The sequence below is a fragment of the Epinephelus fuscoguttatus genome, linkage group LG3 (assembly GCF_011397635.1).
Source record: "Epinephelus fuscoguttatus linkage group LG3, E.fuscoguttatus.final_Chr_v1".
Classification (NCBI taxonomy): Eukaryota; Metazoa; Chordata; class Actinopteri; order Perciformes; family Serranidae; genus Epinephelus; species Epinephelus fuscoguttatus.
In genome coordinates this window covers 27,758,518-27,777,409 of record NC_064754.1, presented here as the reverse complement: position 1 = coordinate 27,777,409, position 18,892 = coordinate 27,758,518, and the positions used below count along the sequence as shown (strand labels likewise).

The 18,892-nt window shown below is 41.7% G+C and overlaps 1 protein-coding gene across 4 annotated transcripts in view; it reads left to right on the top strand.

Moving 5' to 3' along the window:
• LOC125886203 (collagen alpha-1(XI) chain-like) overlaps nucleotides 1–18,892 on the top strand; it is a 61,603-nt gene that overhangs the window by 7,711 nt on the left and 35,000 nt on the right. For 2 of the 4 annotated variants that reach the window (XR_007449014.1, XM_049572212.1), the window contains exons 1-3: nucleotides 872–1,295; nucleotides 17,815–17,982; nucleotides 18,105–18,196. Coding sequence is in view for 3 of the 4 variants with exons in the window: in XM_049572212.1 (XP_049428169.1) it covers nucleotides 1,217–1,295; nucleotides 17,815–17,982; nucleotides 18,105–18,196 (339 nt within the window). In the remaining variant the exon portion in view is untranslated. Of the gene's footprint in view, nucleotides 1–871; nucleotides 1,296–17,814; nucleotides 17,983–18,104; nucleotides 18,197–18,892 lie in introns of those variants that run through there. The other 2 variants (XM_049572213.1, XM_049572214.1) reach the window with 1 other exon arrangement.

The window sequence follows — 18,892 nt, the reverse complement described above, 5'->3', positions numbered from 1 at the left end:
GTAGACAATACAGACTCATGTAAAGGGGAGCTGAAGCAGGACAGGGGAGACCTGAGGCTCATATAGGTATTCCTGTGTATGCATACATGTGTGTGCATGTACTGAGCTCCAATCCTGTCAGCCTCTTCCACCCTATAAACTTCTCCCTATAAACTCCTAAAATGTTTCTGATACCTCCCAATGAGCTGCTGCTTTTCTTTGGACTTTTGTACTATCAGAGATAAAGGATGGTAAAGCCCTTGAAGTAGAAGGCAGGAGGTGCATTCTGTTTTTTTATTGTGCCTATAGGAGGAATATGGCATATGTGTGTTTGAAGAGAGTGCGGGGTGGGCAAAGACAGACAGGCACTGGAATTTGGAATCTGCAGCAGCATATTTTTATTAGTTGGGCAGCACCGTTGTCCTGTCCTAGCATGCTTTGTGTGTGTGTGTGTGTGTGTGTGTGTGTGTGTGTGTTTAGAGAGAGAGAGTGCAGAAAATTAAATGTGGCACGAGCTTTCATTGTTCATGATGGATGTTTTGTATTTGGTCCTATAGAGGAAGACTTTGCTTGCACGTTTATGTTCAAACAGAAACTTATTGCACGTGCGCTCAAGCATATGTGCGTGACAACGTTACAATGTGTATGTGCGGGCGCGTGCGTGTTCATTCGTGCCCGTGCGCGCGCGCGAGAAATAGAGAAAGAGACATCACATAGTCCCTTAAATCACTCAGACAATAATGATGCCAATAATGACACGCGCTGTAATTATGTTTCTGCACAGCCCCACGAGCCCCAACCAGGAGTCTCCAGGGAGGGAGGGGTCACCCCGGAGGAGGTGAGAGGAGAGAGGGAGAGGGGGGAGGAGGGGAGAGAAAGTGAGGAAAGTTCTCTGCGGGTGAAGAAGGAAAGACCTTTCAAGTTTAAGAGCTTTTCCCCCCGTGCTGGTCTCCGTTTTTCATCCGTCCATCCAGAAGAAAAACAGCAAGGAGATGAGCATATGAGCTGCTGAATGCCATTTTTCATCAATTAAATCAGTTTGTATGCATGCGCGCTCTTAATTGCCAGCTGGTGGAGCGCGCGCTGAGACGCACGGGCGCGAGGCAGCAGTTCCAAGGCTGTTAAAGCTCTCGCGCGCAGAGCCAAAAGTTTCTCTGACTGACTTCAGGTGTCTCGCGGAGCGCAGGGGAGCCACGAGGGAATTACTGGCCGCCGTATCGATAGCGTCAGACGCAACATGATGGATCGATGGAGTCCAGTGCGCGAGACATGGTTGCTGTTGCTGCTCGTGTCGGTGTTTTACACCTCAAGGGCAGGTAGGCTGAAATATCTTTGTTCAGATAATTAGCTCGCTCTGTTCAAATGCCTGACAATGTTTTAGCCTGTAAGAGGCTGAAGTTTAATTAGTCCTCCTCTTCCTCTCTCTCTCTGTCACATCATGTGTCATCAGTTGTCACCACCTGCCCTCAGGGCCCTCATGAGTTCATCAAAGTGTTAAATATCAGCCTTAACTCTTCCTTATCACTTTAATCCTTTCCAGCAAACACACACACTGTTGGCTGTGTGTGTATCTAGATCATGTTTGGACTGTTGATGTGAACTTGATTTGTGAAGGATGAGTTAATTCAAGACATACCCCCACCCCACCCCACCCCCAAATTTTTTACTCCTAGTCATTTTCCATTTAACTTCCAGGGAAATGGGCTTTTTGACGGATGATTTTGTCGTACCAGGTCATGCAGACATAAAGCTTATTGAACTGAACCACCATATTTCTGGGCTCCTTTAGCCCACTGCACATTTGCTAGACAGTGGAAAAGGCATAGGCCTATATGTCTAGACTTGTTCTGCCATACTTGCATCAGTCTGTGCTCTCATACAGCAGCATACAGGATATTTAACCTGTACAGCTGGGTAATGGGGAACAGACTGAGGCAAATTAAAGTGCGCTGTGCTGAACTGTACCGGGGACTCTTGGTTACATCCCCCAGAGCTGCACTGGAGGCACATGAGGAGGACTTTATTCTTCTGGAGCTTTTAGAGCCTGGTGTCATTGATGGTTATCAGGAGTGCAAGTGTGCATCCATGTGTTTGAGGACTTTTATGTTTCTCCTAATGCAAGGCAATGAGACCATAAAACCTACAGAAAATCTTAAAGTAGCCCCTTAAAAGGCAAATTACTTAAATCAGCTCCTATAAGGAACCATGGTGAAATGCTGAGACCCTCATGTACTAGTGTCTGTTTTAACCTGCTTGGACCAAATGAGTTGGACCTGTGCATCAGGACATGCCAGAGGAGTCAGGCTATTCTCAAATATTAAACTGATTTTCAGTTAATTTGATATTTCTCATTAAGCTTTGTGATTTTCATTGCATTCTCAAGCTTCAAGACAAGAACATCACATGTAGTTTTGAACTTCAAAGTTCATTCTTGACCTTGGAAACAATAGTTGACAAAACATTCTCAACTCAAGGTCCATTTAGTAGCTTTTCCTGGAGCTTTCAAGCATACTATATCAACAGATGGAGTTTGCAATTACTTATGGAATTGTAAATGTTTTAATTTCCATTTTTTCTTGAGCACCTTAAGAACTTTTTGTCCATATTACCTCAAGGGAACAGTTTGATCTTTTTGGGACAATACACATACTGCTTTCTTGCCAAGAACTTAAAGAGAAGATCCATACACCTCTCATGTCTGTTCAGTAAATACAAAGCTTGAGCCAGAAGCTGGTTAGCTTAGCTTAGCACAAAGACTGAAAACAGCTAACCTGATTGTCCAAAGGTCACAAAATCCACCTATCAGCACTCCAAAGCTCTCTAATTAACATGCTGTATTTTGTTTGTTTAATCTATTCCAAAACCAAAGTGGATAAAAAACACTTTGCTGTGGGGTGTCTTGGGGTGTTACGTACCAGACTATGGCTGTGACTGAAATCGCAAACTATGCACTACATATCCAAAATGTGTACTATCATTCAAGATACTTTTGTGTAAATACACAGTAGTATGTATTTTTTTCAGACTCACATCACTCCCTGAGAGTCTCCTTGCCTGTTGGAGACGCGCAACCATGGTAACCTGTGCCAACCTCAGCTCTACCAGTAATTTAAAAAGACTTTAAAAAACTGTATCACACGTAGCAGAGTGAAATCGTACACTTCTTAAATACTTACACTTAAATTGACGCGTTATGGATGTTACAGAAGTGTCTTGGTCGCTGTCCATAGTGATTGTTGTCCTCTACTGCATGGCATTGTGGGATATTTTTACAAGCATAGTGTCCAGTGTTTGCATACTGTAACATTTCACCAAAATATTATGTAATTCACATACTGTTGGTTTCATACTAAGGTTTCAGACATACTAAAAAATCTCATATACTGTTTTAGCGTACAGCGTGTTAGTATTGGATTTTGGACATAGGCTGTTTCTTGGCCCAGGGATGTAAATTCCTAGAGTCTTAGGGGTACCTTGGAAACTTGGGAAGACAAACATTTGGCAAGAAAGAAAATAAGAATATTTTTTCCCCAAAATAACAAACTTTTGAAAAACTGCTCACTACTACTTTAAAAGTTGAGTTAATTCTTGACCCAAGAAACAGCAGTTGGCAAAATGAGCTCAACTCAAGATGAGATCTACTGATAAAGATCAGGTGATATGATCGAAAGTTCCAGATCGGCTACTAAATGGACCTTGAGTTAGAATTGTTTAGTCAGTCACATTTCTTCATGTGCTTTTACAAGCCCAGAAACATCAACAGTTCTCATCTCGCACAGAGAAAAAACACAGAAAAGTCTTTAAAAACCTCACATCCCTCATCTTAACCTCATTACATTAGTTCTTTTTCTCATTTAATGGCTGCTTTATATGCAAGTCAGCATCCCACCTGCTTTATTCAGGATAACAACAGCGATTCACTGTGAAAGAGTCAACCAGCAGGTGACTTGGCAAAGGCTCCACCATATTGCCTCCACGTGCTGAGAAAAAGCTGAAAAGCATTTATGTTACGTTGCGGCAGCCTTCAAAGAATTTCTAACAATCTGGCTTTGCACTGAAGATTAAAGAAAACTTGCCTGCTGGCTATTTTATCATAGTTTATTTGATCATGTCTCAATAAAAAAATAAGAAATAAGATTTAAAAAGGGAAAACCAAATAATGACAGAAGTTGTTAGGCTTTTTTCTTCCAGTATGATGATCACACTATATTATGTTGTCACTCACACACACTCTGGGTGAAACCTCACTCTGTCTGTGAAGGTCATTGTTGAAGTGAATAATGTGACCTCTGGACCTTAGGGGTCATCTGGGGTCAAACTAGGTCAAGGTGTAAACCCTGTAGCCTCTCACAGGCGGTCAGAGAGCACATCCTTGTAAATAGGAATGCCCTTGTAAGTACTGCCCCGGGTAAAGACAAACACAGATACACAGACAAACAAGTGTGTACACACACATGCAGTACAATGTGGATTTACGTTTAGCTCCTCCTCTGTAGCTACCGGACAACTATATCATAACACCCATAATTAAACTCTTCCGTTACATGTCACCCTTGATTTTTTGCTTGTGGTCAATTGCGATCACACACACCTGGCTGTCAGCAGGTTGACTGTGAATTATGACGATAGTTTTCCGAGCACTGTGGTCAAGTTACGGTCAGGTATGTTACTGTGTGTCCTAAGGTGTTTAAAAACTCTTACCTGCCTCACTCTCTGTATGTAACTTGCACATCCAGGTAGCCATAAGCTTGGTCCTTGTTATTTATTGCTTTCCAAGTATTCAGTAAAATCATCTGGTTGCCAGTGTGATGTAGCTAAATTAGATTTTGTTTAGTTTCAAGCTTTCCTGTTATATTCTGAGCTAATTGCTTCCAAAACTCCAGTAGTCGAGAAAAACTCAGAAGCCATATCCCCAGTGGAAATACATTTGTTTTGGACACAATTTATGTCGTGTGCGATGTGTTAATACAGAAAGTAGTGTGATGTTTAGATAGCGAATAAAAAGTTACATCAGAGCTCTGTATGAGTAGAAAATCAGACTCAGTTTAAGATCTGTATCCTCCATCTGGTGAGGCTGTCAGCCAGGTAGACACATGTTTTTAAGTAGGAGATACCCACCTCACCTTTCCAGTGTGTGTTGCTCATATTTCATTGTCTGACACCAACAACGACAGCTAAGCTTTTAATTTTAGACCAAGTGCATCATTGAAAGACTGTAGGTAAAGATTAGTTGCTGCTTGGATCTGCAAAAGTTAAACATTTAAAAAATGGCCACACCCCGATCAGTGATGTTCCAGCAGGTGTTGATTTGACAGATGATGGGAAACACCTGCTGTGACATCACTGAATGGAGCCAGAGGCACAACAGTAGTGCTTTTCTACCACATGTGATTCAGTGTGGAAATAATCTTTTTGAGATATTGTCAGCCACGCTAGCAGCGTACCTCGAGGCATGGCAGTGTCTGTCGGTGGGTTCACCACTATTGAATGGATTGACATGAAATTTTGTACTGACATGTATGTTTTTTTCAAGTTGTGTTGTAATAATTTTGGTCATCTCTTGATTTTTCATCAGGTCAAAATTTTAATTTGTCCAATATTTTGGTTCATGAATATCTACAAAACTAATGTACTGTAGTTGTTAAGTGGTAATTAGCAATTGTAGCATTCTAACATGCTAAACCAGTCTGGAATGGCTGTATGCCCTTTACTGCCATCATAGTCACTTTCACAACTAATGTAAACATTAAGAAAAGACTAAGAAATGGGCATCAGCCACAATCCCGATGGACAAGTGTGAATCTTTCTGCTGAACTAGCATCCCGCTGGCCATTGTACTAGCCAATCTCTGTGCCTGCATCGGTTTCTAACGGGATGCCATGAACAAGCAGAGGACTCTGGAGAGATAGGGGGAGGAGGCATGTGCTTTATGGTGAATAAGACCTGGTGTGATAGTGGGAATGTGAGGTGCCATCCCGTTTCTGCTCGCCCTGCTTTACAAGGGGAATTAACACTCTGGATCAGTGCAAGTTTGTAGCCCTTGCTCATTGTTATTACATTACAGTGCGTATGTTTTTGGAGGAATTTGACATTTTTGTTGTACGACTAGCCTTATTAGTTACAGCCAAGGTACAGCTGTCTCGAGCTCCCGTCAAATCCCCTCCCAGGGCATCTTTTAGACAGTATTTGACCTGCAAGATATCCTACAACTTCAAGGAAACAATGAGGGCAAATTCTAATTCACTCAGTTATTAAATGAATCGTGTTTCTTAGGTCATGTGTCAATGTGTCAATTCATGGGTGTCCAGGAGCAACCATGAGAGAAAGAGATGGTGTCTGTTTTTGTCTGTGTGTTTAGGAAAGAACAAGGTTCGGGTAAAAGACGACAACAAAGAGCCAGCTGACTAGGTATGATTTTTTTGTCAGGTTGAACTGTAGCCGACGGGGATAATGCTTCCCTCTGCTTACCAAAACAACGTGTGGAGTTGCCTGCTCAGATGACAGATTTGGAAACATTTTTGTGCAGTGATTGATGAGAGAAGTCCTTGTAACTGACAGTTTAAAGAGAATTGTTTAAATTAGGTTTTCAGGTCAGTTAGAGCGAGAGGGGATGAAGGCGTTCCTCACCACAAACAGAACACAACAGGAATGAAACTGATAATGCAATGAGGGCAAGGAAGTATGTAGGCAGTAATGCAGTTGGATGCTTTGTTATTGTAGTGTTATGATTCTGTGGCTATAATGTTTTAGTCTAGAGTGTGTAATTTTAGGGTGCCAAATGTGATTAGATGGAAAATGTAGTATGAGTGTGCTGTGAGTTGAGTACATTTTGTTTAGCATTCTTCTTCTCTGACCAGTAAATGATGATGGATCATCTTTACAGTAGACACGACTCCCTTTAAAATCTGCAGAATTCAATAGCAGTTATCTGGAGGGGAAAATGGCGGTCCAGCCGTCTGTCAGTCCACCGCTCTGGTCCAGACTGAAGTGCCTCAACAACTTTGAAATGTTCTGTGGACCTTCATGAGAGCTCTTTTCCACCAACTTACCATGTATGTTTTTTTTGTTGTTGTTTTAAATCTGCTAAAAAGAGCTGATAGACTCCTTTCCTGTTGCCAATAGGCCAGAGCTGTGTAAGAGCTACAGTAGTACCATTCATCTCTGGGATGGGTTTCCATGAAAGTCCATCAACCTCAACTGCTTTTTGAGATGCTGAAGAGCAAATGTTAGCATGCTAACATGTTAAACTAAGATGGTGACAATGGTAAAATATCATTGTTTAAACTTTTTTAAACATCAAAATGTTAGCATGCTGACGTTAGCATTCGGCTCAGTACAGCTACACAGAGCTTACACCATCGCTGTAGACTCTTAGCCTTGTTTTGACAGTTCTTAGTGCCATTTATCAAACCATTTTTAATACTGTGCCCTGCTGTAATTGAAGTCAGATTTGCCCTATTTTACAGCAAATATAGTTGACTCTGATATAATGTCTCTTTTCATCCCTTATTAGTCGATTCAGACAGCCATCTTAATTTGTTTAAAGTAAAAATGATCTAGCAGTGGGAATAGAATAATTGGAGCCACATTTAACACTGTCAGCATAAATATGAGACTGAACTCATCTGAGTAAGTATAAAAACTGTTAAGTCACAGATGTAGTGATCAGTTAACTAATAGTCCATAAAAAAGATCAAACTGACAGACACCAGGGAGTTTTTTCAACTTGTAACGCGGTGGCGCCCACTGACTTGGAGTTTGCTGCAAAAATATCAGGTAGATGAGCAGCTGTATTCATAATTTAATTTAACTGGTCTGCTCAGTAACATCCATGAATTTGTAATAGGTACTTTGGTCATTTCTTTGCTTGTTTAAGAAAGTGGCTTTCATTACAGGTAATGCTCACTGTTTCATGTGATCATTACAGATATTCCTCTCTGCACTACAAGGGATTATTTTTTAAACAGTGTCTTGGTGATGCATCTTTGCAGCATGCGATTGGCTTTTGCTTAGTCTCAAAGTCAGTTATTTTTTTTCTTTTTGCCCAGATGTTTCAACCATCACCGCATGTAATAAACTTGACTTGACACAGGATGTGATGTGTCACCCCATAAATTATTTTGTTTGATCAAGTGAAGCTGATTTAATGCACGCTAGACTTCTAATTTAGGCCGTCTGCACGTAAACTGATATATTAAAAAACGAAACTTTCTCTATGTGATTTTGCCTTTCGTCCAAATGCAAACTGCGTTTTAGCTCAATGAAAAGGGACCTTTTCTAAAACTCCTTCCATGGTGAAGGTTTTCAGAAACTCTTTATTTTAGCGTTGACATGTAGACAGGGAAAACTGAGTTTCTGGTTGTATCATTGAAGTGTGTGCCAATTATCTCCTTTGTGAGGGGTCACCAATGAGGCAATGTTTTGCACAATAGTGGACATGGCTAAAATAGTTCTGGCTCTAACCTTGCTAACAGGACTTTTTACATGTTTATGCATAAATGTACAGTTACTCTTCCATTATACTGAGCAACAGAGGAGTCAGAAGAATGCACTTCGGAGCCGAGGTCACTCCGCCAGGTAGTTTTCTAGCAACAGTTTTTTTTTCCAGACTTCTGATTGGCCAAAATCTTTCACTTCTTCTTCATCTTCTTTTTTGCTTAGCTTCAGGGTTAGGGCTATATCGCCGCCTGTTGGTTTTGCATGCTCTTGAAAGCACTTCTGTTGTGTTCTAAGTTAGGGTTAAGGTCAATAATGTGGAGATTTTCTTAAAACAGTAATTGCGTTGAAGAGAATTTTTTTTGGAAATGAAGGAGGGAAAAACCCCGTTTTCAATAATACCTATGCACATGTGGACCACCTTGGGGCTGAAAAATGAAGCCAACATGGAAGTGCTGAATACTGCAATCTACCGAATGTCTACTTGAGCCCCAGCCTCTCGTCCAAATATGGTCACTTCTGGCTCCAAAATAACCAAGATCGCGGCAGCCAAAATGCTGGAGGCGTCAAAACGGGTGTCCACAGACCAGTGCGTTACGTCACAATGGCTACAGTCGTTATTTTTACAGTCTATGGTGTGGACGAGGCCTTATAATATATCATGCAGTACACTGAAATGCACAAAAAAGTGCATAATGAAAATACAGATGATACATCTGTACATGAATAACTGATAAGTTATTGGGCGTTTCTCTGTAAAATAAATTTGTGCACTTTGCATTCTGGCATAATAAGTCTGTGTGCTATAAATTTGTCTGATGTTTAAAATGCGCTCAGTCTTTGTTCCCCAAAATCAAAGTCAATGTATGATGCAACATCCAACAATAATAGAGCACAGGGCCACAAAAAGCAATGTGTAGTTGTCCGAGAAGAGTTGGAGCCCCGTGAATGACAAATATTGATGCAGTCTTTGATCTGTGTTTGAGAGGAAGAGTGACTTTGTTGGAATGAATGTCTGTAAAACCTTTCTTTGTTCATTTGAAACGAGGAATTGAGATTACGGTGGAGATGTTGGGACATGAGATCATGTGTGATTTTGACACGAGTGCCACAGATTCCTAGAAGGAGATAAAGAGCATGACTGTCTGTCTGCTAGCTTCTTACTCTCTGTCACTTATATTAAGATTCATCTAAGTAAATACGTGTGTGTGTGTGTGTGTGTGTGTGTGTGTGTGTGTGTGTGTGTGCGCGCATGCATCAGACAGCAGGAGAGGCTATCCAGTGTGTTTCTTTGATCAGAGCCAGCTGAACTGGGAGGAAAGAAAACACATGGTCCCTACATCCTATTCTTCCCTTTGCGCTCTTTCTCCCTCTCTTCTCCTCTCTGGTTTTCATCTCTCTCTTTTTATCATTCTCCTGGTTTAGTCTCTGCAGAGAGTCGTGTCAGATGTTTGAGAAAGACGCTTGAGATAATCAGCAGAAAGAGATACTTAGCCGGAGAAAGGGCAAAAGAAGTAAAGTACTGTAATGATAGACTCCTGGGGCAAATCATCTGTGGGGGATCTGAACGCTGGTGTGGTGTGTGTGTGTGTGTGTGTCTTGGTGCAATGCAGGAGGCTCAACTAAACATTAGTTTGTGTTTCTGCAAAAGGCATGTTATTGCATTCTTCGCCCTTACTGAGTTAATGACAGACTAATCACAAACACACACGTACAACCACACATGTACACCAAAAAAAAGTCTTCATCCATACACACACAAACACATAAACACACACAAACACAGACACACATCTGGTTTCCAGAAAATCCATAGTCTTTCCAATGTGGTGCCTGTTAAGTTGTCTGTGTGTCAGTGTGTCGCTGTGTTGTTTGTGTCTGTGCGTCTGCTTCACTGCTCCACTTTCTTGTGCATCCTGTATGTATAAATGTGGAACCTTATCCAGAGATGGATCTCTGATGAAAGACAGTGGCATCCACTTTACACTTCGCTGCTTAACTTTTTTGTTATTTTTTGTTATTTCAACACTTGTATCGTCTGTCTGTCTGTCTGTCTGTCCATCCATCATTATCAACAGTGTCATCACAGGATTTAGTGTTTGACATATCAGTTACATAACTCACATAAAAGTGATCCCAGTAGTAGTTCCACAAAGTGTGGTATACAGGTTTTAGATTTGGAGAGAGAGAGAGCGCTGGCATTGGATTTGTAATGAGATCACTGAATCAGTATTGGTAGAGGAAAAAGTTGGATTGATGCATGCCTGTTTACAGTACAATCAAAAAGTATTAGAAAGGCTTTGTCTTTGTTATGCCTCTCAACTTCAGCACACTGGATTTGAAATGTAAAATTTTTTTTTTTGACCCTAACCCTGCTGACGTTTAGCTTTAAATTGAGGCTAGGCTATGTAGAAACCTGAAAAAAATTGGCAGAATTTGAAAATACAGCCTCTTCCTGCAGCTTTCCTCTCTTTCCTCTCTGTCTCATGCCCTCCCACCAGGTGACTACGGGCGTATGCACACGCTCCATACAGTAACCCGGTGTTTCCCATACATTAATGACTTAATCTTATTTCATTGTATAGTTGCATAGAGTTCATTGACTCAGCCTCTCTTTGCCCTGCTTTCTCTCTGTGTTTATCAGACCACAAATGGGACAAGAATTAGCAAGCTAACATTAGCCATCCCACAGTCCCTTCGCCTTGCTCCCCGCTGCTATGAATGTACTGCTTCCCCTAGAGGAGAGCAGCCAGCAGCTCGGCAGATGGACCTTTGGGCAGTGGCTGTAGTGGCTTGAGTTTGGCCAGCGCTGGGTGTGACAATGGGCTGGTGGCCAGCGGCAGTGTCGTATCTAACCTGTTTGCTAGGGTTTGTGCTGACAGGATTGGTGTTTCTGCAGCCGCTTACTGGGGGCCTAACTTCGGAGCTGCTGCCAGCCCTCCTTCTGGTGAGGTGGTCTAAAGCGGCAGGCAGTAAAGCGGAGAACACATTATGATTTGAGGCTCTAGCTAATGTTAGCTAGGCCTACAAAAAAGTGAACGTGACACAGCAGCCTTGAAGTTTTAACACCGGTTATCAGAGACTAAACTATTAGCAACGTTTTCTCTCCATCTCTGAAAGGCTTCGCTAATAATAACGCGTTTTATTTTGTTTATTGTCTGACTCTCTTTTTGACAGTGTAGGCAAATTAAACTGCCTATCCCGGCTTTAAGGATGTTTACATCCACACCAAATGAAAGGTTTGGAATCGTATCCCTTTATATACACGGTTATAAAGGATAAGAACACACAGGACAAATAGACATAAATTTAAGTTATCATTTTCAGTAACTGTCATAAATTGCAATCAATGGCTATGACCAGCAGACACTAGCTTCCTCTGTGATGCTCTTTCGTTCCTCTACTGCAGCCTAAAATTGCAGAAGTTTGTATGAAAATGGCTACAAGTCCTACATTGTTCAGGAATGTAAACAACCTCAATGCCCTTACTGCAAAGTAAGCACATAAGAAGATCATCCTAGTCTGATCGATCTATCTATCTATCTATCTGTCTATCTATCTATCTATCTATCTATCTATCTGCTGTAGTTGAATAGTTGAGTCTTGCTGTGTGTTTAAACTACGGTTGCTCTGCTTTATGTTGACGCTTAAATTTGACATGGTCTGCGTGTGTGTGCATGTTGATCGTGGTGTCCCCTCACACCACAGTTTAGAGCCTCAGGATAACAGCAGCAGCTAATTAATACCAGCACTGAGTGCTGGTATTAATTAGCCCAGTATATGCACAATATGTGTGTCCACTTTACAGACATGTTGTGTTATTCTTGTACATTCTAGGAATCAGCAGTGGAGGGAAACTTCACCTGATACATGACCTGATGTTTAAGTGTATATAGAGTAAGAGCAGAGCGTTGCCTTGTCTCGTCTTGTCCTCTGCTGCATTCAGATGTCAGATCATTTCTTGGTATGTACGACTGAAACCCCTCTTCTTGTACACACTGCTTATGAATGTCAGAAGCAGTGTTACCTTAAATCTCACCATGGCTCTAACATGTCTGAACACCAAGAGCTAACTTGTAGCCTGTTTATGGCTTTATGAAAAACATGTTGGCAGCTTGTCATGCTAATAATTGACCAGAAAAATAAAACCACTTTATACTGTAATATATACTGCAACTACAATCTTACAGACGTGCAGAGTTACTGAAAAGAAATGAAAATATGGATACATTTAGTAATGTGCACATGGTGCTCAATTAAAACGCGTTTATGGGAAAAGACTCATGATATAGAAAGGAAAATAGGAGGGAGGATTTTGAAGAAATAGTTTGACAGTTTATTTGTCATATTGCTGAGAGTTAGATGAGAAGAAGACAGTTCCTAGCAGGATATAACTGAGTTTGTTGGACAAATAGAAGAGCAGCAGAACCACACAGAATCCTCACCCCTAACACATTGGTCCATGTACAGTAATGACCAAACTCAGAAAAACTGAGAAGCGCAAAGAAAAACTGTGAATCACAACTGAACCATAAGAAATGCAAACCAAAAGACAGGCAACGTTTCTGTCATATTTCGGAATGATCGTAATGTTGTGTTGCAGTTTTTGTTGACTGGTTTGCAATCCCGCATTACTTTGTCTTTTTTTTTTTTAACAAACAAAATTCACCCTTATAGAGTGATAGCACGTATTACGTCGTCGTATGTGTGTCAAATATTGGCTCAGCTGCACAGCTGGCTAGCCACCTGAATGATGAGGACACAATGGCTTAAGTTTAACCAGAGAACCAGGATTTAGTAACCTAGCTTACCCTAGCCTACAGGCTAATAACAGGGTTGGAAGAGTGCCCATACCAACAAAAAGACTAGTAGTAGAAGGTAGCTAGTTAGTTTATAACTGGGGTTAACTTCAGGAGCATCACTCTTCAGGCTTCCTTTAAAGTCTCTCGTCCTTTTTCCACCCTTGACCCCTCCCCGTTCTGAACCTGACCCATTCAGCTGGACTTTGGGCAACATCTTTTTCCCATGAACTCCCCTTGAGCTTCTCCCATGTTAGTCCTGCAGGGTCACAACAATATGAAGCTGCAGTGGCTGTGGCTCAGGAGGTAGAGTGGGACTTCCTGTCATCAGAAGATTGGGTGTTCTATCCCAGCTCCTCCAGTCCGCATGTCAAAGTATGCTTGGGCAACATACTGAACCCCTTTATACTCCCAATGGTTGTTCCATCAGTGTGTGAGCGTGTTAAAACTGAATAGCAAGTGGCACCCTGTATGGTAGACTCGACCACCGGTGTGTGAAAGGGTGAATGTGACATGTAGTGTTATAAGTGCAGCTCCATCCATCCATTTACTAGCTGATTAGCTCAGCATACTTAGCAACATTGCACCTGGCCAAGAAATAGTCTACCACACAACTTGTAGTTTTTACACTATGGTGTTTGTACCGATTAAACAAACAAGATAATAAGCTTTATTGAACTCTAGAGGTGCTTGTTGGTGGATTTTCTGCCTTTGGTCAGAGCCACATGAGCTGTTGTCCCTTATTCCCAGTCATTTTTGTGGCTGTAGTGTGTGATGTCATATTTTACTGCATTATATCATGAAGTTTTTTCTAATGTCTTTGCTCCTCCATTTATGTAAATTTTAAAATACCTTTAAATACAATGCAGGCCAATGCACCACCAACAAAAAATATAGCTTCAAACTGTGCAGCAGAATGGAATCAACACACACAAACATCTGGAGTAGTAGAGTAGTAGTCAATAAGAAATCAAACCTTTTACTGTAAGCGCACTGCAGGGCTGTTATATTGCATTGTATTACACTGTACGAGTGTTTTTCAAAATTTTCTGATCACTCAGTTTATAGTCGTTTTCCCATATGAACTATGAGTTCAGACTTTGTCCTGTTTCCCTTTCACACACATGTATCACACAACAGGAGATTGTCCAAGTCAGAAGCATTCTCACCTACTGGAAATACTTTGTTTGGTCTGGAGCTTGTAGGAGGCAGGATATGATGCAAATTACACTGTAGTCACGCAGCCGGTTCATAATTGGTCATAAACAACAGAGTCATTTGTTGTTCCTTGATCCTGTCTGACGATTTTGGTTTTAGTCCTTACGCGAGAAGTTCCAGAATTTCATCATCTCTCCAGTTTGATATTTTCTTTGCAGTCTTCGTGTAAATGGGGCATCTTCTTTACCCTTGGATGTTTGTTTTCTTCTGGTTTTGTGTGAGCCACATAATAGATGCATCATCAACACGCCCACTTGTTCGCTGTGAATTCTCTGGTCAGTGGCCTGCTATATTCACACATGGGCTCAATCAAACTTTGTACCAGGGGGCTGGCAGGGGAAAGTCCATTTAATGTCTGATCCAACTAATTCAGACATTTCTGTTCTCTCATACAGCGTCTCTGAGTAATGTCAGGGTAATTTCAGGTTTGCAGTTGATGTGTGAAAGGGGCCCGTGATTGAAGTTGAAGCTGCAGTGAGCAATCAGAGCACAAATCCCTGAAAGCAAATGTCAGAATTTTACAGACGTTTCTCAGATCATAAAGCAACAAAAATAATTGGGGGTTTTAGGAGTGCAGTATTAGCTGTATCAGTAAATAATATGGTGCCCTGAACACTACTGACAGAATAACAAGCTGACAGAATGCCAACAGGCAGGCAGGCTGGCAGACAGACATATGGACAAACAGATGGACACGCAAACAAAAAAAAAGGGCGACAAATACATCTGGCGCTCAGACTCAGACATTATGCCAACTTTGTGTGTGCATGTGTGTGTGTGTGTGTGTGTGTGTCTGTGTGGTGGTGTGTGTTGAAAGGTGCAAAGCAGATGGAGGGTTTACGTAAGCCCCAGAAATACGTGTGAAAAGGAGCCACACCAGTAGAGGCATGCCCTCCTCTCCCCTACCATCTATTATTTCTTCTATTCTCCCTCCTTTACCCCCTTCTCTCCCTTTTCACTTTCAATATGTTGCACATTTCCCTCCCGTCTCCTCCCCGGTCTCATCTCTTACATCCCATCTTTTTCTGCTTAGTCCATCTCACAGATCTCTGTGACCATTGTGTCTGCAGTGCTCAAAAGAATGTGTGCATGCATATGATATGCATTTTTGCCTAAGCTACAACTCTGACCACATCTTGCCTTCAGAAATGTCTCTCTTTCTTTCTGTGTTTCTGTGTGTGTGTGCTCTCAGGCTCAATCATCATCAGAACACATGTATTTCTTCATTGCCCTCTGGTATTAGTCTTTGTTGTGTGATGTTGTGTGTGTCAGTGCCAAGATGGGCGTTATCATGTGATTACAGCAAGCTTCTGCAACAAGTACGTCTCCTAGAAAGAGACAGACAGAGAGAGAGAAAGCGAGAGAAACAAAGAGCACATGGTTTGACTGATTAAGTATTTCATTAGTTTGTTTACAATGTAGCTTAATTATAGGACCTTGGTAACATCACACAAAAACAGTTAAAGAACACTGTCAGTTTGTTTGTGTTTTTTTTTTAACCATTATTAAGGAAAATCCATGTTTTTGATATTCAACATCAGCTAGTCAGTTATTGGGTTGGAAATGCACAGTGGGTCAATCAGAGCTTGTTTGCTAAAAACAGCTGTTTGCTCAGCTGCAGGAGAGGGTAATAAGAAAAGGTTTTGAGTCAGAAGACTCCAAAAATGAGCTAAAATGGGCTAAAGGGCTCCGTGGAGAGTGAGATCCATTGTTAATGTAAACCATATTGATTGGAAAAGCTGTAGAAACAAGCGAAACTTCTCAAACATACTTTTAGTCGACAGTCTCACCACTGTCTTAAATCACTAAGCAAAGTATGTTCAACTAAAGGTATCCATAGCAGCGTATAAAAGTGATGGACGTAGCCACTGTGATGTCATCAACTGGTTTGTGGACTCCCGTTTGAAAGCCTCTGTTTGGCTGTTGACAGCTTTTTTTTTTTTTTTTTTTTAGCTAGAAGTGACCATATTTGAACGAGAGGGTGGAGTTGTTGAGGATTTAGGGGTGGACTTGTCTGTTAAAAAAGACTGTAGTAGTGAATATATGATTGGGCAGTCCTAGGCAGGGTGCTTACTTGGGATCCTTGTGGCCTGAGGGAAGAAGCTCTCCCCGAGCCTCTCAGTATTGGCCTGGTGTAACCGGAACCTTCTTCCCAACCTTAACAGGGAGAAAAGGCTGTCATCTGGGTGGCTGGGGTCTTTAATGACTCCCATGGTCTTATTTTTGAAGCATCCGATGTAAACATGCATTAGGCAGCATAGAGCTCTGCCTATAGTGTGTCCAGCTGAATCATCCACTCTTTGCAGGACCTTGCAGTCCTGTTCAGTGCTGTTTCCATACCAGGCTGTGATGTTCCCCGTCAGGACACTCTTAATGGTGCCAGTAGTAGAAATCGCTCAGTATTTTAGGAGATACCAAGAATTTCCTCAAGGGTCTGAGGTGAAACAGTCTCTGCCTTGCTTTTTTTCATCAAGTCAATATGCAGCGCCCAAGTCAGGTCCTCAGTGATGTGGACACCAAGGTATTTGAAGCTGCCCACCCTCTCAACCAAGGACCTGTTGATATTAAAGGGGTGTAGTTCCCTACATGCTCCTTCCTTAAGTCCTCTATCATCTCTTTAGTCTTGCTGAAATTCAGGAAAATGTGGTTGTACTGACACCAGTGCATCAGGTCAGACTCTCTGATTTCTGTCCAAGCCTTTATATCTTCTCTATAGTTTGGTTCCACACAGGCGTCTTCCCTGTGTGGTATCCTTCATTTTAAGAAAAGTCATATGTTGAAAAAGCTTTGTCAGTGGCCAGAGTTAGGGCTGTCCCACTCTACTTTTATTCAGTTATCCTAGTCCAACAGTGTGCTAAAGAAGCAACTTAAAAACAGTTTGACTTGTTGTCTTTTAACTGTATCTTACTTCTTGTATGCTGTTTGAAGTGTGACAGTGAGTGTGTTTTTTTTTTTCCTGCGTCACGACAAAGGGTCGCTGCTGCCCACAGGGGCTCTGTAAGGCTGGGGTTGGGGCAGAAGGTCGGCCAAGGCAGCACTGGCTAAAGGCTCTTTCAGAATGGGAGCCGGAAATTTGTTGGCAGCAGCTGCAGAAAGTGAAGGAGGATTTAGTTGTCACACGCAAACAAGCACAGATATCACAGATATATTTTTTTTGCTGCTGCAGCTTAAATTTGATAATGCCAAATGTCTGCCATTGGAAGCAGAGCAAAACACTCCTTGCCAGTGTTTGATTCTGGAGAAGCCTCTGCAGGTCACTTTCAGGTCTAAAAGGGCAATAAACCTGGCATTTTCCTTTCAGGTGCTTAAACCTCGAATGATGTGCAACAGCAGATCGAACACACCAATCATCTCAGTCATACTGTGTCTTGTCTCTTTGCAGCCAATCCTATTGATGTCCTGAAGGTCCTGGAGCTGTCGGAGGACATGGAGGGCGTGTCACTGGAGTCAGGACTGTGCACCAGCAGGCAGGGAGGAGAGGAGACAGACCTCTCATTTAAGATCGACAAGAAGATTCAACTGAGCGCCCCTACCAGTCAACTCTTCCCTGGTACATTTTAATGAAACTCTGTGTGGACTTGTTCAGTGAAGTAAATAACCACATGTGGGTATGAATGTGTTTAGTCATGGAAAGACTGCGCCCTAATGATTGTGTGTTTGCATTCCCTCCAGATTCACCATTCCCCATGAACTTCTCAGTGATGACAACAGTCAGAGCTGCGAAAGGCTCACAGGTCTTTCTCCTCTCCTTGTACGACTCACAGGTATGCATCATGCTTGAAAGTGCACATTAATATTACTTTTAAATATAAATATTATGTAAATGCTATTTCCAGGGTCTGACACTAACACCCGCCAAGTGCCAAATGCAGGTAGATTTTCTGTTTGCGGATTAAATCTCAGTAGGCTATACGTCACATTGGCAGATTAATGTACCAAAACAGTCATGTAACAAAAACTATGCTGAGAGTTCTACCAATTTTGTTGTCATTTACGGGCACGCTGCTTTGCTGCACTTCTCTTGTCAGTGTTGGAGCCACACACACACACTACAGATATGATTTTACGCACTTATAAACACTGCTGCAAAACAACCGACCGTCTCAAGTGCCCCTAGTTTTGCATTAAAATGGGACATCATCTACTCACATAAAGGTAATAAAATAATAACACAGAGACTCTGTAGTCTGAACTAAGATAGCAGACTCCTTATTGCCTCCTATATTGTCAATAGCAGCGCATTGCATCTTTACTCCTTCCATTCTTACCTTTCACAATGAAAGCCCAAGACAGCTACAGTGCATCACTGTTTACCAGAGAGAACTTGTTCAAATGCTGAGGCTGTGGTGATGAGTTGTTCAATATATTAAAATAATTTTGCTTCAAATGCTCTGGCTTCTTCTTTGTATTCAGCGTAATACCTTATGGTCTCAATTAAATGTACTGAAGCAAATATATAT